Raw genomic sequence first — 22,586 nt, forward strand, 5'->3', positions numbered from 1 at the left:
TCATAATTCTATTATTTAGTAACAGTGATTTGCCATTAACTTTCAATATTAAATTTTAACTAGGAAACTGCATAACAGTAAAGACATTTATCACTCATTCTATTTCCTCAGGCTTCAGGCATTCCATTGGGACTTACATTTACATGTAAATTTTACCCTTGCTAGAGGAGACTGTGGGCCTGTGAATGTGGAATTTTTGGAGTGAACCTATAATGAAATAAGAACACTTGCTGGATTCCTTCTATGGGATGTCAACAAAGTTAGGTTGATTTCAGAATGATGTGCAGTTTATATGGCCTGTCTACTCCTCAGAAAATGCCTTATCCAGTTAGATTTCAGGAAGAGATCTGGCTAACTCAGCCTTCAAAGTGTGTAAATACAGTGGGGGATACCGAGGCACATCCTGCACTTGGTCTAAGGATGCACAGGCAGGAGCTGTGCTGTGGATGAAGATGGATGGCTGCCCCAGGGAAGGCAAAGAAGGGACACAGAAAGCACATGGCTATGCGTAAAGGTGGAAGAAGCTGCTATACTAATTTTCAAAGCAGCTGAACAAGTTTGTACTCCCACCAGCAGTAGAGGAGTGTTCCCCTTACTTCACAGTCTCTCCAGCATAAGCTGTCATCAGTGTTTTTGATCTTAGACATTCTAACAAATGTAAGATGGCATCTCAGAATCACTGATTTCCATTTCCCTAATGGCTAAGGATGTTGAGCAACTCCTTTAATTTTTTTTTTTTTGGCTATTTGTGTTACTTCTGTTGAGAATTCAATGTTTAGATATGTGCCCCATTTTTAAATTGGATTGTTTAGTATTTTGATGTTTAGTTTTTTTGAGTTCTTTATATATTTTGGAGATCAACCCTCTGTCAGATGTAGGGTTGGTAAAGATCTTTTCCCATTCTGTAGGTTGCTGTTTTGTCTTATTGTCCATGTCTTTTGCCTGACAGGAGCTTCCCAGTTTCAGGAGGTTCCAATTATCAAGTGTTGCTCTCAGTATCTGTGCTATTGATGTTATATTTAGGAAATGGTCTCCTGTGCCAGTGCATTCAATTGTACTTTCCACGTTCTCTTCTATGAGGTTCAGTGTAGTTGGTTTTCTTCTGTGAGATTCAGTGTAGTTGGTTTTATGTTGAGGTCTTTGATCCATTTGGACTTGAGTTTTGTGCATGGCAATAGATATGGATCTATTTGCATTCATCTACATGTCAACATCCAATTATATCAGCACCATTTGTTGAATATGCTTTTTTCTCTATTGTACCATTTTAGCTTCTTTGTCAAAATTCAGTGTGTGCCAAAAATTCATATGTGTATGGATTAATATCAGGGTCTTCAATTCAATTCCAATGACTCACGTGTCTGTTTTTATGTCAATACCCAGTTGTTTTTATTGCTATAGCTCTATAGTAGAGTTTGAAGTCAGGGATGGTGATGCCTGTGAAAGCTCCTTTATTGTACAGGATTGTTTTGTCTATCCCAGGTTTTTTTGTTTTTCCATAAGAAGAAGCATTTTCATTGTCTGTGAAAAATTGTGTTGTGGTTTTGATGGGGATTACATTGAATTTGTAAACTGCTCTTGGTAAGATTGTCATTTTTATTATATTGATCCTACTGATCCAACAGCATAGGTCTTTCTATTTTCTTATATCTGCTTCAATTTCTTTCTTCAAAGACTTAAAGTTCTTGTCATATAGGTATTTCACTTGTTTGGTTAGAGTTACTCTAAGATATTTTATGTTATTTGTGCCTTGTAAAGGGTGATATTTCTCTGATTTCTTTCTTAGCTGGTTTATCACTTGTATATAGGAGGGCTACTGTTGTTTTTGAGTTAATCTTTTGTCCTGTCACATTACTGAAGGTGTTTATCAGCTGTAGGACTTCCCTCGTAGAATTTTTGGGGTCACATATAAACTATCATATCATCTCCAAATAGTAAACGTTTGGTTTCTTCCTTTCCAATTTGTATTCTCTTGATCTCCTTTTGTTGTCTTATTTCTCTGGCTAGAACTTTAGTACTATATTGAATAAATATAGAGAGAATGGACTACCTTCTCTTGTTCCTGATTTTAGTGGAATTGCTTTGAGTTTCTCTCAATTTAGTTTAATGTTGGCTATTGGCTTACTGTATATTGCCTTCAGAAAACTGGGAATAAATGACCTACCAATACTTCTTTTAGGTACATACCCATAGGATACACAATCATATCACAAGGATACTTGCTCAACTATGTTCATAGAAACATTATTTGTAATATCCAGAACCTGGAAACAACCTAGATTCCCCTCAACTGAAGAGAGCGGATAAAGAAAACGTATTACATTTATGCAATAGAGTATTACTCAGCAGTAAAAAGCAATGTCATCTTGAAATTTGCAGACAAATGAATGGAACTAGAAAAAAAACTATTCTTAGTGAGATAACCCAGATTCAGAAAGACAAATATAATATGTACTCACCCATAAGTGGATATTATACATAAAGCAACGGATAGCCAGGTTATGATCCACAACCCCAGTGAAGCTAGATAAAAAGGAGGACCCTAAGAGAGACACAAATGGAGGGTCCCAGGAAAGGGAAATAGTTGAGAGCTCTAGGGTAAACTGGAAGGGGGTAAAAAGAAGAGATGGGGGATGGGAACATGAGGGCTTAAGATGACTAGGTTGGGGGAGGGATGGAAAGAGAGAGCAATAAAAGAGTTATGGTATTAGGAAAAAAACCTGGTGCTAAGGAAATTCCCAAGAATCCACAAGGATGGCCTCAGCTAAGACTCCTAGCAGTAGTGGAGAGGGGGCCTGAACTGGCCTTCTCCTGTAATCAGATTAGTGACTACACTAATTGCCATCACAGAACCTCCATCCAGTAACTGATGGAAGCAGATGCAGTGATTCACAGCCAAGCACTGGACTGGACACCTCGAGTTCAGTTGAAGAGAGGGAGGAGGGATCATATGAGCAAGGGGGGAATATCAAGATCATGATTGGGAAAACCACAGTCAGCTGACCTGAGCTAATAGGAGTTCACTGACTCTGGACTGACATCTGCGAAACCTGCATGGGACCAAACTAGGCTTTCTGAATGTGGGTGACAGTTATGTGACTTAATCTGTTTTGGGAGACCCTGGCAATGGGACCAGGACTTAACCTGGGTGCATGAACTGGCTTTTTGGAGCTCATTCCCTATGGTGGGATACCTTGTTCAGTCTTGATATGGGAGGAGGGGCTGGGTCCTCTCCTCCCATATCTTTAACTTGGTATGCCAGACTTTGTTGACTCCTCAAAGGAGGCCCTACCACCTCTGAGGAGTGGATGGGGGATAGCATAGGGGTAGGCAGAGGGGCAAGAGAAGGGGAGGGAGGGGGAACTGGGAGTCATATGTAAAATGAAAAAAAAAGCCTATAAATTAAAAAATAGTGAAAGAAGCTCTTGTCCATATAACCAGTAAGTCAGAACAACCTAATGGTTTTTGGTGGAAGACCATGGCTTGATTTGCAAGCTCCCTTAAAACATAGACCCATGGAATATTAGAATTGTTTCCCTACCCAATGCTTGCTTACCCGATGACAAAGAATAAACTCCCTAATGTTTCTCTCACAGAACTGGCTAAATACTACACTGAGCCACGCAGTGGTGGTGCACACCTTTAATCCCAAAACTTGGGAAGCAGAGACAGGTAGACCTCTGTGAGTTCAGGGCCAGCCTGGTTTACAAGAGCTAGTTCCAGGACATGCTCCAAAGCTACAGAGAAACCTGGTCTCAAAATTACCTCAACCCCTCCCCCCTTCCAAAAAAAACCCAAAAAAATCACACACTGAACCAAATTCATATTAAGAACAACTAGAGTAATGGTGTAGAATGTGATTTGTCTTCTACCCAGAGTTTTTCAAAGGACATTTTAGCGAAAACCATTTAATGAATTTCCAGAGGCTTCTCACTAAAAGAGGTTTCCACAACTCATGGAATAGAAAAAGGTATGAAAACATTGATCATGATGCATCACCAGGTGATGTGGGATTCCCCTCTGTATGCTGTGGATACCATTGGTTAATAAAGAAACTGTCTTGGCCTGTGATAGGGCAAAAGAATAGCGCTAGTTGGGAAAAACTAAACTGAATGCTGGAAGAAAGGAGGCAGAGTCAGGGAAATGCCATGTAGCCCCACCATAGATAAACCAGACAGAACTTTACCCAATAAGCCATAGCCATGTGGTGATACACAGATTAATAGAAATGGGTTAAATTAAGATGTAAGAGTTAGCCAGTAAGAAGCTAGAACTAATGGGCCAAACAGTGATCTAATTAATACAATTTCTGTGTGGTTACTTCGGGGCTGAGCTGCCAGGTGGTTGGGAAACAAACAAGCGACCTCATACAACAACCAGGAGCTGAAGACTGAGGGATAGCAGTACATCAGAGCAAGGCTATGTGACATCAACTCACCCCTTCCCATGTCAAGATAAACTCAACTAGAAAGGTTAAGGGGAAGAAATACTATCTCAAAACTACTCCAAAGCATGAACAATATCTAATCTAGATGTTACAGACCAAATTCCCCAGGCTATTGTCAAAGGCTAAGGTAAATTAGAATCAAGGGGAGGAATGGCACACCATTGAAAAGTTAAAACTGATTTTTAGGGGTTGGAGAGATGGCTCAGTGGTTAAGAGCATTGTCTGCTCTTCCAAAGGTCCTGAGTTCAGTTCCCAGCAACCACATGGTGGCTCACAATCATCTGTAATGAGGTCTGGTGCCCTCTTCTGGCCTGTAGGCATACACACAGACAGAATATTGTATACATAATAAGTAAATAAATAATTTAAAAAACTGATTCTTAATATTTTCACATTAATCCTTTTTGATATTTTTATGAAAATATTTCTAATCCAAAGACTGTCCAAGATCCTAGATATCAGAGACGTCCTACTGTGTCCATCGTGGTCTGGAACAAATTGATTTCTTACAAGGTCCTGTCTAATGTCATGCCTAGAACCTACTGCAGTCATTGAGTGTTCTAACCAAGTTTCCAAAAGATTCAAGGAACTTCTTTGAGTGTTTACTAGTTATCTACCTATAGATAGGGTTAGTAAAGGACAACTGTCTTTAAGACAGATGTTAATGATGTACCTTGGTGGTAAGTTGTCATGGGCTATGGGTGGAATTTAACATAAGGAAGGTAAGCACAGAACATTGTGTATTCAATCTAGACTTGCAAGTCCCAGAATTATCTGAAATTCACGATATAAAATAATTATGCTTTGAGTTTTATAACAAAGTGGTCTGCATGCTGTTTCTCTGGGATGAACAACTGTATTTGTATAATTTTCTTTATACATGTTCACTGAATCAGAACACATTTTAAAACCAAATTTAATCATTTAATTCATAATTTGCACCTATGTATATATGGAAATATTCATGACAAATAGACCTTAGGTCATATGGCAGACTTGAGAGCACTCAGCCTTCACATTGGCCTATTATTGACTTATTAAAAGGTGTCACTGTAATTTTAATTTCTTAAAAATACATATCAACTTCTGGCCAACACCTGAGATACTTCTGTCATACACATACTTCATTATCTACATGTGCACAACATATACATGTGTATGTGTGCATGTATACGTGTGTAAATTAAAACTCCAAATCTCTTTTCTGTATAGATTACCTTCCACACATGGCTAAAAACATTGTCCAGTGAACATGAAGTGAATCAAAGTTTTAATTAAATCAAGACTGCTGAAAACTAAACAGGAGTGAATTCATTCATTTTTAGGCATAAAGTGTGTGTGTGTGTGTGTGTGTGTGTGTGTGTGTGTGAAGCTACAGCACACATACACCATACAGGCTTACACACCAAGTATATGTGACCGCTTCACATTAAGAAACATCCTGGGTATCATGTACTTTACATGTTACCAGGCACACTGCAGTTGCAGGTAGAACAAGGTGGTGGGATATCAGTGAGGCTGACTCTCCTGGGAGGAGGACGCCTTCAGTGGGGTAACTGCACCAGAGGGTGTGCCCGCACCGTGTAATGACTCTATGGTAGGACCTTATCAGGCAGGCTGATAAGTTTCTCTATGACGCAAGACTTCTGAGCAATGGCAATGGGAACAGAATAGGCGAGTAAATGGTTTAAAATATCCTTCCAGGTGGTAGCTGGAAAAATTAATGCCTTAGGGATAATTTGGGCGGCAGCTTTGCGGTGTGCTCTTCTTTACTTCTCAAAATAGTTTATCTGACAAGACACCAAGACACTTTTTGCCAAAGATTTTTGTTTATTTAAAGCCACAATAGTCTTCTTTGTGGCAAATTAGCTCCGCAACAGTTTCCCCTGACACTGAAGAAATTCTTCTTAGAAAATTTTGACTGTGCTCAGGGTGATCACAGGGCAAATTGGGAGGCATATTTCTATTCTTTCTCATGTGTATGCATGTGTGCATGTATGTGGTGCATGTGTGTACGTGAATGTATGTGGGTGTGCATGTGGAGGCCCAAGATTAACACTGGGAATCTTTCTCCCTCTTTCTCCACTGTGTTTACTCAGGCAAGATCTCAAAGCTCAACCCAGTTTGATGGCCAGCTGGCTTCTGAGAGTCCCCCAGTCTCTGCCCCCTGGGGTTACAAACAGGCCTCCATGCCACCTCCGAATTTGCAAGGGTAATGGGAATTCAAACAATGATGCTCACACTTGTGTGTGACCAGCACTTCTTCAACGACATGTCTCTGGCTCCTGAGAGGCCAACAGTGGTGTGTTTTCTCGTTCCCCTAGGTCCTGTACAACCTGTTCAAGTCATTCTGCCAGATGAAAACCATCCACCCCATCGACGTGTTTGCGGGCATCGCGAACTTCTTCGTCGTGGGAATTGGCGGGGTACTCATCGGCATCCTCCTGGGATTCATAGCTGCCTTCACCACCCGTTTCACACACAACATCCGGGTTATTGAGCCACTGTTTGTCTTCCTGTACAGTTACTTGTCCTACATCACCGCCGAAATGTTCCACCTCTCAGGCATCATGGCGTAAGTGTCTCGCCACTCACAGTCCTTGGGTCCTGCATTTCCTTGGACCTGTTCCTTCAGGGCTATTAGAGTTGATAGAGGTATGTAAAAGGATAGATTTTCTTATCCTGAGAACAACGAGAATTGGACTCTGCTTAAACCTTTTTGTGACATTGAAATGAAAGTGCATACTATCCAAATTTAATGCTAAGACAATCTGGAGCTGACATGAAAGAAGCGCTAAAGTTAACCCTTGAGTGTCCTAGGAAATGCAACAATAAACTTGATTGTTGCTCTGGATCAGATATCGGCATTTTATGAGACTGATGCCTATTCAGTGTGCTCTGTGTGGGAGGCTGCAAAATATTCCAGCCAGGTTGCATCACCTAAACTATCCATGGAAATCTAGAGCGGTTGCTGTGGGCCCCTTTGAATGCCCTAACTCACAGTCGCCTTGTTGGCAACAATTTAAACTCATTTAATACAGTATGTGATGGATAAGATTCTGCAATTTAATATGGATTATTTTAAAACGCAAGTCAAATATTTTCATACAGGGTTCAAGATATCTTGAAATAAATAATTCTAATTTATTTATCAAAGATACAGTTACTATCTTATTCACTAACTTGGGAGGCTTTAATAACTTGTATATGTGAGCTGCCGATTGCTAATATTTGGATCACACTGGCCTTCAAGATGTTATCCTGAAGAAAACTAGTCGACGGAGGGTTTCACCCCCAAAGAAGGGCAATATATGATGGTTCAGTTCTCTCTCTAGTCAATGAAAAAGACCTTAGGAATAAAGAGCAGAACGCCTACTTTGCTTTGCCTTGACATTCAGTGACTCCCTGTAAGCTGTAGTCTGTGTTAGGGTGTGGAGAATGTTTTTAGGGTTTGCTCTGTAATGTAGGCCACGTTCTTTCTGCAGCTTTCTCCCCTGACCTGATGTAGGTGGTGCTTTGATTAAAGAGTGTCTGGCTGCATGCCTCTTAGCAACACTTTCATTTCAGACGCAGATGGAGTCTGCGGTGCAAGGGGAGGTAAAGAGAAGTCAAACTCGTCATAAAAGCCACGAGTTAAAGGTTAGGTGGTTTTTCCGTTTCAAAGAGAACCTAAATAAAGCAACGCATTAATCCTGTTTGACCCAGTAATGAGACCTTCCGGGTTGCTATTCATATCACTGTGTGACTTCCAATGTTCCCACTGTTCTCTGAGCAGCGCCAGTGAAAATGTGTGATCAGCTAATTACAAGGGCCGCAACAGCATATGGACTGGGCCCCATGTCTAATTTCTCAGCAGGGTTGTTCTAGACACAGGTCCGTAGGAACCCTAGATTTCATAATCTGACCGTGGGCTATGTGCCTGTCACTTGTCGAGAACACTGAAAGTAGCCATAGGAAATTAGTCATTTTGTACAATGTTTAAGAGTAGGGATCCCTGAAGGTACGGGTGGTTGAAAAGTCACACGAGGGAAGAAATGGGTGTGGGAGCAATGACAAAGATGCTTGAAGTGGGTTGAGCTTAATTCTCCCCAAATCTCCACCAACTGGAGACCAAATATTCAGATGCCCCGAACTTAGAGAGGACGCCTCATTCAAACTACCACATCTACATTGTTCCAAAATAATATAAGAACCAATAAGTACAAAACTAAATAATTCCAAGAGATTACAATTCTTGCACAGCCACTGTCCTCTGACAGTAGATGAAAGGGCATATTTCCATCAATGCACCAATTCTCTCAGAAGTGGAGCTCTGTGTTCTAATATGGGGTGGTCAGTGCGCTGCTCAAATCCCTAGTGGGTGTGATACTTCTCTAGACAACACTCACAGGTACATTTGTGAGCACTCTCCCTGGAGCTCAATGTATGAACTCCCAGGCTGTAGCTACTAAATTGACCTTGGGACCCTGGTCAAGGTGTACAGCAAATCCATGTCATGAGAGGTACACATTCACATTCTTCTTATGGAACTAAGAAAATTTTCTGAACTTGAATTGCATTGAGATTCAGAATGATTCTCATCCTTCCTGTTACCTAGGCTCTTTCTTATCATTAAAAACAAAACAATCTTAAGTTTAACAAAAGTAAAGATGATGGGGATACTGAACAAGCTAAATTCTCTCCAGCGTTTGCTGAGGAGGAGAGGATGTCATCCCAGGGATGCAGATAGGCAGGAGGGTAGTCAGGTGACCTCAGAGTCTATACTCCTCCTACAATGATCTGTGTAATAGTTATGAAATAGTCCACTTCTGCCTTCCATCCTCCCTGGCTCACTCCCTAATCTTCTTCCATCCTTTTCCCTCCTCCTATTGCCCTTATGGTCCTCTGTCTTGGTTCAGGACCTTTGCGTTTAGCTGAATTCTGCCAGCCTCTCCGGGAATGTGCTCATGGAAGTTAACAGGAGAGTCTGACTGGGAAGAAATTTCCTTCTACAGAGCAAAGGACTTGGCTTTTGGCTGAGAAGAAAACCGGATTTTCAGGGTCGAAAGTTGAATTTATGTCTTGGTTTGAGTGAGATCATCCAGGCAAGTGTTCTTGGGTCTTCAGAAAGCTTGTTGTTTCTGCTGTTTGCTGTCATGAGGCTATAGTTGGCCGGGCCACTCACTGACAACTACATTAATTACTCTGTGAAGGTGGGCTTCTGCCTTCACTGGGCATTCTTATACTTAGATTTGACTTTCCCTTTGTGATGTTGCCAAATGCTTTGACACCTCATTGAATGTGGAAGCATCATTTCTGGCTGCTTTATCCTGTATTTTCAGGTGGGACTTAGGTGTGTGTGTGTGTGTGTGTGTGTGTGTGTGTGTGTGTGTGATATGCATCTTTCTATGTCTAGGTGGTTCAGAGTTCATTTTCTGTGGCACTAGACATAAAGTTCAGGAAGGTTTTCATACCCCCATCTATACAAGAAATGTTGTGTATCAACAGCTCTGGATACTTTTCTGTATCAAAGCAGCATTGAAGTGAATGCAGAGGTGACTAACAGGTCTTTTAGGAACTAGAAAGCTCTTGACTTCATGTAAGTGTTTGGAACTTTGTGCTTAGTACACATTCCTGATGGTTGCCCACTGATAACACGGGGTTCACCCTTTTTTCTCAAGGACTCGGATTGACTCTTCAATGTTCTCCTAAAATCAAATCCTTTAAAAATCATGACCTTTTGTGGAAGTTTGTGATTTCCCTTTGGATACCAAGTTCTGGGCTTCAGCTTGTACCTTACTGTTATAAGAAGGAGTGGGCCATGTCCTGCCGCCTGGCTAGCTTAACCCCCGAAATAATTACACAGAAACTGTATTAATTAAATCACTGCCTGGCTATTAGCTCTACCCTCCTATTGGTTAACTCTTGATTAACCCATCTCCATTAACGTGTATCGCCACTTGACTGTGGCTTACCGGCATGAGTCTAACCAGTGTCCGTCTCAGGCAGGAGAGCCATGGTGTCTGCCTGACTCTGCTCTTCTTCCCAGCATCCAGCTGTCTTCCCCACCTACCTAAGTTTCTGCCCTATCAAAAGGCCAAGGCAGTTTCTTTATTTAACCACTAAAAGCAACACAAATACAGAAGGACCTCCTACACCACCTCACACAAACCCTTTAGGTTTGATTGTGCATTGTCCTGCAGAGGAGTGTTTGACCTCTATTGTATCTTATAGTCCTCTGGGAAAGGGTGGCTTTTTTCCCACTGGGTTCCAGAGATTTCAGAAATGCCTCATTTCTTGAAGGAGTTTTGATGGTCATTGTTTTTTTTTCATTTCATTTTAAATAAGTTAATAATTCCATAGAGTTTCTTCTCTGAAGAATACTTCCTTAATATTTTATATTTATTATTTCAATTATTGTACCTGCTTTATTGCAAAAAGTAGGAAGTGGTAGTTTTTCAGCTTTACTTAATGAATGTGTACATTGAGGCCTGAACTGAACTACAGGCTGCTTTGGTGGGTAGTTACAGCTGTATCCTGGCTCTCTAGATGCTGAGCCAGTCCAGTCCATGTTAAGAAAAATGGGGAGGAGAAAAGAAACATGAAAAAGAAAAGAGGGGGAATTTCTAGAATATAGATGTTTCTAGAATGATAAGTTCAGGTCTGGTCTAAGTGTAGATCCAGCCTGTGACTGAGCTGGTCACTCCTGCAGTGAGGACCTGTTCTCTCTTCTTAGTTTCCTTTGTAGGGTCGACGTCATCTGTTCTACATTTTGAGATGAATGAGAAAGCTTATCTTGGTTTGCTATATTGTACTGGGTCTCTATCCCTTTATTAGTTGCTCAGAAGGGTCCTGGGGAGCAAGGGACATGTTGTTGAGACAAAGGAAGGAATACAATTTATTCAGTAAAGTAGTGAAACTGATCAGATCAAGGTCCCAAAAGGCCGTGGTCACGTGGGGTTTTAGCTCCTTTCATTTTTAAGTGGAAATGATTGACAGAACTGTGTTGGTAATTTGTTGGTTTACATCAGATCTAACGTGGGATTGATACTGGGGAAGTTTTGGGTAGTGTAAACTGGTGCTGCTGGTTTAAATGACGAATCAGGTCGTGGGCTTTTCTAGCAAAGGATGACTGTGCGCTGCAGCTGCTCTCTCCTCAGTCTTCCTTGTGCTTTGCAGCATCTAGGAGCTTACCACGTCAAGAATCAAGAACATCTAAAAATAATGTTAAAATTTAAGGAACACAGGATACTGTGGGGCACTCCTAGCACATTGCACTAGACATCACAATCATGATGTATTTCAGACACAAGGAACATCTGCAACATCCAGCAACCAGCAGGTAGAGGGTTGGCTGGCAGGACACAAGGACCAAGCCTGGAGCCCAAGATCTCCGACTTCAAGTCCTTGCGCTTCTTCTTGGGTCACTGTGCCTTACAATACACAAGAAAGCAAGGAGTTTGTTATCAATTTAGGTTTATCCCTTCACTGATAGCATCCTTGGGTATGACCAAGTCCTTCAAAATCAGATGTTCCTACCCAAGTATAGCTGCTATATGGGATTCTTCTCATGACAAAATGAGGCAGGAAATCAGGTAGACAATAGAAAAATGAAAACAAGCCCTCCAATTTTCTGGAAACATTTATGGGAAAGAGAAAACAAACAAACAAAAAAGATTATCATCTTTTTCTTTTTCCCAAATTTGCTTCAACAATAGAATAAGATTTTTTTTTAAAGAAGGAATTTAAAATGAGAGAGCCCAGAATCATGTAAGTAAATTAAGCATTCTTTTACATTTATTTCTGTGTTTCCAGTTGCTTAGTATGAGTTAGCTGAGGAATGCTAGCTAGCATTTGCCAGGTTAGTTTTTCCTTCTCTGTCTAATGTGGTGGCCGCACCCACATGGGACTTTCAAGCCTCCGAAATGTAGAGAGTCAAAATTAGTGGTGCACAAAGGGGAAAATGAATGCCAAATTATGAGTGCCAGTAAGAAAAGCAATTATAAAATATTTCATTAGTGACTTTTATATTAATTGGATGCTAATCCCAATACTTAGCATCTTTGGCTATGAAAACCAGCACCACCAATTTGTGTGCAAACTAGAGTCATTTGAGAATAGTCAACTTCAGCGGAAGAATCTCCTCTATCAGATTGGCCTGTAGACGTACTGTGTGGTGGTTGCTTGGTAGACAGTTGATGTAGAAGGACCAGCCCACCGTGGGCAGTGCTATTCCTAGACAGGTAGTCCTGGCTTGTGTAAGAAGCTAACTGAGGAAGTCACAATGGACAAGCCAGTATTCAGTATCCCTCCGCGGTCTTTGCATCAGTTTGAAGCCTCTTAGGGGTTTAGATATAAATATCCTGCACATCCCATCTAGACTGGAGCTGTCTCTGGGGAAAGCTGTGACTCCTGTAAGGATAAGCAAAACATAGCAAAGTCTGTAGACTGGGCTATCACCTATTTGTGTGAAATGAAGTTATAAAATCACATAGCTTTCAATATTAAAAAATGCACTGTGTTGCCTCATCTTCTTAGAAATGAAACAATATTAAGAACATTAGTTTCAGTTGCTTATGGACATGAGGCACACATGCCTCTCCTCTGATCTCTGCCTCTGAAGGGTGAAGCACCACCATTAGCTGGAGGCCAGCCTGGGCTACAAGGTTTTCAGATCCTATGTCCAAAGCCAAAACCAAAGACAGGCCATTCTTCTCATCTCCACTTACTTTCTAGATAGTTTTCTTGCCAAGGAGAATCAAGGCTGGATTTCAAAGCTCATAGCCAGGCTTCCTTCCCCCCAACCATACTTCTGATTCTGCAGGAGGCTGTACCAGCGGATGATGGCTTCACCATCCAAACCCAAGTTATTTCGCCAGTAGAATGAAGTCAATAAATACCATGCTTGACTGACTTATGAAAATCAGTACATTGCAGTCCTGTGGTGACATTTGTCTACAACAAGGTTTTACTGGCAAGGTCTGGTGACACCTCTGGGCTCCTTCAGTGTTGACACCAGGGCAGGTTTAGGGTGTGACTGGGAATTCCACAGAGGAAAAAAAAACGTAGAGATATTTGCATGCTAAGTTAAAATGCCAAAATTCAGTGAACTTAAATCAAGGGGAGCTGATTCTGCATCATCTCCTTGAAGAAGTGACATCTGTGTAACTGGATAGTGCTGGCATCACTAATTTTGGATGACTTCTTGACTGTTCTTTACATCCCTTGAGAAGAAAATATGTGTGATGTCACTGTTGTCTTATGTGTCAAGAACATTGAATTAAAGAAAATAACATTGCTTTCTATTCATATAGAAAGTCCAAGGTAAAACAATATAATGAATCATAAGTAAAATTTATTTAAGAAACAATTATCTTTTCTTTCCAGAGATTTTTTATTTTTTTAGGAAATTGATAATGAAGTGGACATCTGCTTTCTCACTAGAACTTCCTAGAATGATGTTTAACTTTATCTTGTATTGATCGCTTGACTTCAAGTAAACAATTTAAACCATAGAAAAATGCAAAGAATTTTATGATTTGGTTGTCAGACCCTAAACAACGCAGAGCAGCGGCTCTCAGCCTTCCCGATGCTATGACTCTTTAGTATGGTTCCTCATGTTGTGGTGAACCCTCAACCGTAAAGTCATGAATAATAAATAAAGTTGCTACTTTATAACTTTAGTTTTACTACTGTTATGAATTAGCATGTAAATAGCTGATATTTCCAATGGTCTTAGGCAACCCCTGTGAAAGAGTCATTTAACCCCTAAGGGGTCATGACTCACAGGTTGAGAACTGCTGACTTAGAGTAAGGAATTCAAATATGAGAGTGTTATGGTCGGAATCTCAAATGATTTCCTAAAATCTATAAACTAAAGACTTTGTTACCATTCTATAGGAGGTGTTAAGATCTTCTGTAGGCGTGGCTGAAGGAAAGAAAATTCTGAGAAGGGGGTGGGGAGCTCCTAAAGGGGACACTGGGACACATGCCTCTGGGCATTTCCCAGCCACCACAAGGCAGCTGCTTAGACACACACTGACATACTTTCCCAAAGGCCCAAAGCAAGAGGGCCAGGTGACCATGGACAAATCCCTGGGCCCAAATCAACATCTCTTCCTTCTAAGATGTGTATCTCTCATTTCTACTGATAGACACCCATCTAACACAGAGAGTCCAGGCCTGTTCTTCTAGTGACCTATTGGGCGCCTGAAGGCGATTACCTCACCTTGATTTTAAAGACCTTGGTTTGCGTCTCCTTTATTCTCTACACAGAGAGGTCATGGCCAGGTGGACTCTGAGCACGGGCTGTGATCCACGGTGAGGAACAGCCATGTGAACTCCTCTGTATGCCAAAATACCCCTCTAACCCCTCTTTCTCTATTCCTCCACTTTCCCTTTGCCTCAATCAAAGCTCTGAGTTTTCAGTGTTCCCGAAAGGTCTGGCCAAGTGGCCGAGCCTGCCTTCCCACGTGTCCTCACACTTAATCCCTAGCTATTTGAGATAAGTTGAGTCATCTGGTGCCCTTGTAGCCAGGTGTTCAGTTCAAAGTGGAGAGCAAAGCTGTGTGGATAAGAGGAGCAGAAACAAACCTAAGAAGGAGAATTGCTGGGTTCTCTGAATAAACAGAGTCGCGACAAGGACAGGTACAGATCATTGGGGACATGACAGCAAGGACTCCCCCTGTTCATCAACACCTCTTTGTCAATGCTGCCTTCCTTTGTGCCATGGTTAGGCACAAAGAAAAGTTTACATAACTATTGGGTTTTATGTATCTGCAGTCCAGCTGCTGGAGAGCGAGGGAGATCTATCCAACCTGTTCATATTAGGAAACGTTTCAGAGGAAGGACAGTGGCCGGCCCACCAGTTTGGAGAAGTGCCTGAATCGAGCTTTATGGACCATCCCTGTTTCACGAAAAACAAAGCCTGTTATGAGTAGAAAGCAAAAAAGCAATGATTTTTCCATTTGGCTAAGACTGAGATAGCAACCCAACCTATGACTCCATGTTTATCAGGAGGGGAAATCACCTTTTTTTTAAAAAAAAAGAAAAAAAGAAAAAAAATAGGACAGAAATGATGATGCTTTTCAGTGAGATGTTCTTGATAAAAAGAAAGCATTTTGAGAGGACTGGGAAAGACTAATGAATGCCTCCAGAATGAGATGTTGTGGGGTCTCCATGGACCTGAATTCTAGGGAGAAGAGCAAAGCCGACTCTCCCATCTGCCAGGCAGGTGTCTGGGACTCACCTGGGGCTTGATCCACCTGGGTCACTGTGTTATAATGAGTACAGCAGCAGGTGTCCAGATCTCTTTTATGCCACTGTTTTGCATGCAACTGACAGTCTAACTAACGGCTCTGTGGGATAAAAGCCAGAGGTCACAGCCCTGACTTGGCCAGCTGCCTCCAGGGCTAAGGAATCCTTCTCAGGAGAGGATGTGCAGCTGGCAGCAGCAGGAAGGTGCCTGGTTGGAGACAAGGGGGGGGGGGGGGCTGAAAACCACAACTAAAACACAGTAGCCCTCAGATCCTGTGATAGCGCCTGGTCCCCCTCTAATAAAGCTTTAAGTAAGATGGTTCTTCGCGAGTCCCACGCATTTCTCCTTCGTGATCCCTCAGGCTCGATCCCACTTGCTCCGTTATGACTTTGGTGCGTTATGACTTTGGTGCGTTTAGAACTTACTCAAAATGACCCCTGTGTGTAGACACCCGGATTTTCTCAGATGGAGCAAGGGATTTGCAGCTTTCCAAGGATTTCCACAAAGTCCTTGGTTCACAGACAGAATGTTCAAATACACGTGCTGTACGCCGTAAGACCCTTCATAAAGCAACCCTTTGAACTCACATTCCCAGGACACACAAGCAATCTTGAGCATGGTTTGGACATCTGTACAAGGGTGTTATGGGGTCAGGTTCCATGCCCAGCGATGCATGGGGTCGCTCTCCACCATGCCCATGTGGTGGAATCTACTTTAATTTCTTTGTTAAGAGCCGACCAAATCCTTCAGGCTCTTTGGAGTCTTACTCGGTGCTCTTCAGCTAGAGCCCCTGGACTCCACGGTCCTGCGATTCCTTGTCGCTCATCACACTGTAGGCCATGACTTATGACCCTTTGTGTGATCCCACTGCATGAAACCACATCTGCACCAGGTGCTGATGGGGAGTATGCAAACACCGGTGCAACTTAAAAAATTTTAAAAGGTAAAGTGAAAAAATGAAGTAGGGAGCCTGTGAAGGAGGACAAGGTTATGGTAGGAGTAGCCCACCCTTTACAGTAGTTAAGACCATCTATTTCGTTTTTCGTATTTTACAATAGGTCATTCAGTTTTTATGCTTGTGACTTCCTCTGAGAACAATTTTCATTTGCATTTGATACTATGTCACACCCACTTTCTTTCGGTCATTGGGTTTCCTGGAAGAGACAAATGACTCTATAGTAAATCCACACTCTGGAATAATTAATTTACTTCACACGAGTGAGCTCTTTTTTTCTGAGAACATGCACTGTGCCCAGAGTCACCATAAGACCTGGATTTAATCAATACAGAGGGAGTTACTGAATAGGGCTTCATCATTGCAAGACTGGACTGTGAGCACGCCTTCATTTTGGCAACGTTTCCGTTGAAAGTATAGGACTTGTTTGTGTTATTCCTGTGATTTTATTGGCAGCATATGCAGATTAGCAGTGAGAGCAAGTGAATTGTGCGACGACTTAGCACCCAGTGTATTACAAAGCAGCTCCCATTCTAGGGAGACCCTCTGTGGTGGTTTGAATGTAATTGGCCCCCATGAGGGAGTCGCACTATTAGGAGTTTGGCTTTGTTGGAGGAAGTGTGTCACTGTGAGGGTGGGCTTTAAGGTTTCCTATGCTCAGTGTATCACCCAGTGTCTCAGTTGACTTCCTGTTGCCTGAAGTATGGAGGACTCTCAGCTACTAGTCTAGCACCACGTCTGCCTGCACACTGCCATGTTCCGCATCGTGATGATGATGGACTGAACCTCTGAAACTGTCAGGGAGCCACCCCAAATAAATGTTTTCTTTATAAAAGTTGCTGTGGTCATGGTGTCTCTTCACAGCAATAAAATCCCTAAGACAGCCTCCTAATGCTAATGTTAGAATTGAATTTAAAAAATTGATCACTGTTTTAAAGGTATTTATATTTATAAATGTATAAATAGTAAGCATTCCTCTATAAATATACACAGAAAGCATGACTATGCATGTCTGTACAAAACAATAAATTTATATCTTTATAATATGTATATATGCGTGTGCTTACACATCTTTATAACCAGAAATCTGACTCCACCTCCTGCTTTCAATTCTAATGCTGGGTCCCTTTGGTTTTAAAGATTGGGTTCATCTAGTCAAAGAACCTGAACGTGGCAGCAACTCAGGTACAGAACCACACTATGCTAAGAGTAATATGAGCCTATACTCTTTTAAAGCATACATTCTGATAGAAGGAAATGCAGTCTACAGAAGGCCAGCTTCATGGGCTGCTTTACTGGAGTCAAGGCCTCCTACAGAAGAAGGGAATCATTGGAAGAATTTTCTATTCACAGATAGTCAAATGACAGATCATTTAAGGAAAAACTTTGTCTTATCCTTGAAGACTTTGTTGAGGGAGTATTAGCTAGCATGATCTTTGCCTATGCTGTATTTTAAGCAATATGAGATGAAGAAAACCTCAATTGCTGCTGAAAGCAAAACCCACTAATTACAGTGATTTTACTTTTCCATCTCTAAATTGGCGATAATCACCATACATTTATGTTAAAGTGAGGCAAGATGATCACAAAGCAGCATGTCTGACCCCTATGTGGTCTCATGCAGTGAAACCTAACACCTGTCAAAACATGTCCATGTTTTGGTTTTGTTACATAGGCCAGGTGCGGCAGCGGGCTTTGGAAGTGAAATGACAAGCTATCGAAGAAAACAAATGATTGGCATTGGTTTGGCTCGTGCCCGTCCAAATCTGTCCTCTGCACGTGTGCCACCCACCCCTCCAGAGGCTTTTTCCTAGAGGATGATTTTGTTCATATCAAAGTACCATTCCTATCAAGAGTATATTCATATAGAAACTGAGTCAAGATGCATTAAAGATATGCTCAACATAGACAAATCAGTGGATACTTTTCTTGTTCCTAGTGGACATAGGAGAAATAGAGATAGGAACCGAGATGGCAGAGACTGGATAAAGTTATAGCCAAGTATATCAACCTCAGCCTCCTACCCTGCCTACAGAATCCAGGAGAAGCTCTTGATTGTTACGTATAACTATCATTTTCTGACCATTGCCGCCTTTAGTGATCTTTTAATGCTATCATTAATGCTATCATTACAAGAATAAGAATATTCTTGTAGTTTCCTGAACGTGCCAGCCTCTTTTTTTTCCAACTTCTGCGCATGCCCACCTGCTTTTCTTACATTGCACTAATCTCTCTGTCTGTGAGTTCTTCTGTGAATTCTACCAATTGCGTATGGGCAATGTTTGTAAGAGGCAGGAGCATCCATGCTGAGGGGGTGCAGGCTTTTTCTTGGTACAACTCCATGGGAAACAGAGGGTGACAGTCACTTCCACAATGGTTATATGGTATTAGGCACTGTAAATTGTCCATATATAGTTCAGAATGTACAAGGCGGAGTGTTTAGGTTGTATTTGAATACTGCCATTATGTAAGGGACTCAAGCATCACATTGTATTTTCATGGGGGCTCTTCACACTGCACCATTGCAGGTGCTGAAGCGAAGTTCTGCTTTCCTCCTATTTTTCGTTCTCGATGGCCTCTTGAAACATTTGTACAAATGCACCCTTTTCTGTGGAATAACTAACAATTTGCTTCCACAAACTTTTAACACAGCTTGTCTTTTGAGTCAGTATTATTTATCCTTTAAGAATTTCATATATGTACGCAGTATGTTCTAATCATACCTATCCTCACAACTCTCTTCCAACTCCTTTTAAAGTCCCCAACATCATCTTCTTCTCCCAACTTCATGTCCTCTTCTTTTTCTTAAAAAAAAAATAAAATAACCTAGAGACCAACCTAGACCAAACACATGGATGTAGGACCACCCACTGGGTCAAGAGCAACCTACCAGGGACTAAATCTCTGAAGAAAATGGACTCCCTGTTCCCCAGAAGCCATCAACTTCTCATGAGCTCCTCCCACTCCATTCTGGATTATTGATTGGCTTGCTCTTGAGCAGTCCTGGTGCAGGCGATTACAGTTCCTATGAGTTCATGAGTGTCGTGGCCTCAAGTTTAGAAGACACTGCTAGAACACCCTTTCTGGTCCTGTGTCTAGCATTCACAGTGTTGTATAGCAGCGATCTCTTTAGGACCATTTCTCCCCCTAGACTAGGAGCCGTTGGAGGCTGGAACAGTGCCCTCCTTGCTCCCATCTTCATAGACCACAGCTCAGAATTTCGCATCTCTGTCCTCTCTGTCACATAACCAGCCAGGAGGGTTCCAGGAGGTTCCATTCTTTTCTGCTCACATGGCACTGCTTCCTTTTGCCTCCCTAAGAGAGTAGCTCATCTGTGGCTTTGAGGCCTTGTGAGGTTTCTGCTTGTGGCAGGGTTTGATCTGCAGTCACACCAGCACAGCAAAGTTGATGTGGTAGGGAAGCACCCTCCAGTTGATGACTGTGTAACCATGGATATTGAATTTCCATGGTAGACCAGAACGGCGATATTTGGAAACTTTGGTCCAATGCATCATCACTGTAGATGAACAGGTGCTATGCAAGCAAGGTGCTTCTGGGTACCAAGACTATAGGAATCCCTCAATGTGTTCCTCCTCATGAAGTGATGCTGGGCGGTAAACCGCTCCATTACCATCAGGGTCCGGCCAGCATGGACATCTCTCCTGGTCATGTGAGTGATGTAACATAACAGAAAATAACCCACTTGTTATTCCTGTGCCAAGACTACAATTTCCAATCATATCTGAATGACTGGTGTTTGTTAAGTTACTTCCTATCATGGACTAAATATTAATTTTTACCTTCTTCATGTGCTTAAGTAATAAGGAGATCATGATTGGGGAGGGGTGGGTAACACATTTACACAGCACTATTCTAGTCTTGCAAAAATGTTTTGTAAATGATCGCTGGAAACTTTAGAAGCCATGAAGAGACGGAATGGAGTAAGGGCTGAAGAAACACAGAGCTTCATCTGATAGTGGGTGGTGCTTCCCTTTAAAAACAATCACTGAGGGAGGTTGGGTAACAAGCACTTGCTATTCATTATTCTTCCTCCATATTTGTCTATATATTTAAACATATCGATCTTAAAACATCCTGCCCATAGGATTAGAATGTTTTAAGAACTAATATGATCATTGTCAATTATATCCAAATTTTCAACCTTTGACCTTGAAGAGAAACTCAGCTGTTCTTGTTGCCGAACCTCTTTCCCTGTAAAAGGCTGCGATCCACAAAATTCATAATTTCAGTGTCACCTTTGCCTCATTATTTTGTACGAGGGAATCTCAATTCCTGAAACTTTGACTTTAAAAATTTAAGTAAGCTGATCCTGGTAGCGCAGACCTGTAAATCCAGCAACCCAGAGGCCGAGGCAGGAGTCTTGCAAATCCTAACCTAAGTAACTTAATGAGGTTGTCTATGTGGGAATGGCAGCTGAGGGGCGTGCTCCCTGGGAAGCTCAGGGGTGAGACCGCAAAAGTGTGAAATTCCATCCCCAGCTACTCCGGACCATATGAAGCCAAAGTGTGAAACTATCTGGATCTCTGTGATGTAGATATCCAAAAACTTTTACATCCTGATTCATAGAACTTGCTAATAACTTACATTGTGTGACAAACAGGAGATTGCAAATGAGATTTAAGTAGGTTCTTGAGATGTGGGGTGTGCAATAATAACAATCAGAAGGGTGCAGGGAATCACAGAACTCTTATGAAAGGGAGTTATCATTATCACAGTCAGGAGTGTTAGACGCAGAGTAATGTGGCCACAAGCCAAAGATTTTAAGCAGCCTATAGAAGGTAGAGCAGAAAAAAAAAAAAGGACAGATTCTCCTTGGAAGCTTCCAGAAGGAGCACAGCTCAATCAACGTCATGATTTATTTATTTTTTTTAGCTGAGTTAAAATTATTTTTGATTTTGCCTTATGGAAGCGAGATGAACTGTGAAGCCCTAATTTCTTACAGTAGACCCAGAAAACCAATGCACAAATACAGTTAGCCTTAGTCTTGAGAGGAGAGGGGTCAGAGCCTGACAAGTACTGGGAGCTTTCTCTCCCACAAGACCGCTGGGCTCACTAAGAACTCCCAGGAGTGAGGGTCAGGTTTAAACAGCACTGGCTTGCATCAGGCTCCCTGGTTGAGTACTTGGGCACCATCATTTACTAGCTGCGAGATGCTGAGTCTACCTTTGTTCTCCCATGTACAAAAGTGGAGGTGATAACAGAACCTGCCTCATAAACGGGTTATGAGGTTAGCTGACCCAGCCCCTACATAGTGTTGGCTCAGTCCCTGGCTCCTAGGAAAGGTTCTCCAAACACGAGCCTGTATTGTATAAGCCCTCAGCTATGCACAGGCTTTGCCATGTTTCTGGCTGCTCGTTTTTATTGGCTCATTTAAAAGGCTACCCTTTCTTTTGGAAACCGCATGAATTATATGTTCTTCGCTCATATAAATCTAAAAGAAACACTTCCTTGTTCTAGCGGCGGTGGTGACATTGGGTCTGAATGCCGACTCCTTGCATAGGTGGAGTGTCTGTTTTGTTTTCATAGGAAAACAACATAAAACCGTTTATGTGAGGAATGTGTCTGTTGGTTGCAAGGGCACAGGCTTGTGACTACCTGCTGGCTCTGATCTCAGAGCATCTGAGCTTTGCATTATTCAACTGTCCCATGTCATATTCTTGGGTTAAGGAAGCCCACTGGCCAGGTCGTGGGTCATGTATGTCATGTTGGTGTGGCTCTGGCCTCGGATCAGATCCACCATGACTGGAAGTTGCTTTATCCCTTGACTATCACTCAGTGGGAGCTGAGGTCGCTCACTAGAGCCCCCTCGTTCTGTTTTTGCCTTCAGCTCATTCTCACAATGAAGTCCTTTGGCATTATGTGGGCACCGTACCACTTCATAGAGGACTTGGTATATGCTTGTCACCTGCAGTACATTACATTTCCAT

The 22,586-nt window shown here is 41.9% G+C and overlaps 1 protein-coding gene across 1 annotated transcript in view; it reads left to right on the plus strand.

The window, feature by feature from the left end:
• Slc9a2 (solute carrier family 9 member A2) overlaps positions 1–22,586 on the plus strand; it is an 88,542-nt gene that overhangs the window by 36,325 nt on the left and 29,631 nt on the right. Inside the window, exon 3 of the mRNA XM_087898108.1 lies at positions 6,772–7,022. Coding sequence (XP_087754234.1) covers positions 6,772–7,022 — 251 coding nt within the window. The remainder of the gene's footprint in view (positions 1–6,771; positions 7,023–22,586) is intronic.

Source organism: Myodes glareolus, chromosome 18, assembly GCF_982192425.1.
Source record: "Myodes glareolus chromosome 18, mMyoGla1.1, whole genome shotgun sequence".
NCBI classification, from domain to species: Eukaryota; Metazoa; Chordata; class Mammalia; order Rodentia; family Cricetidae; genus Myodes; species Myodes glareolus.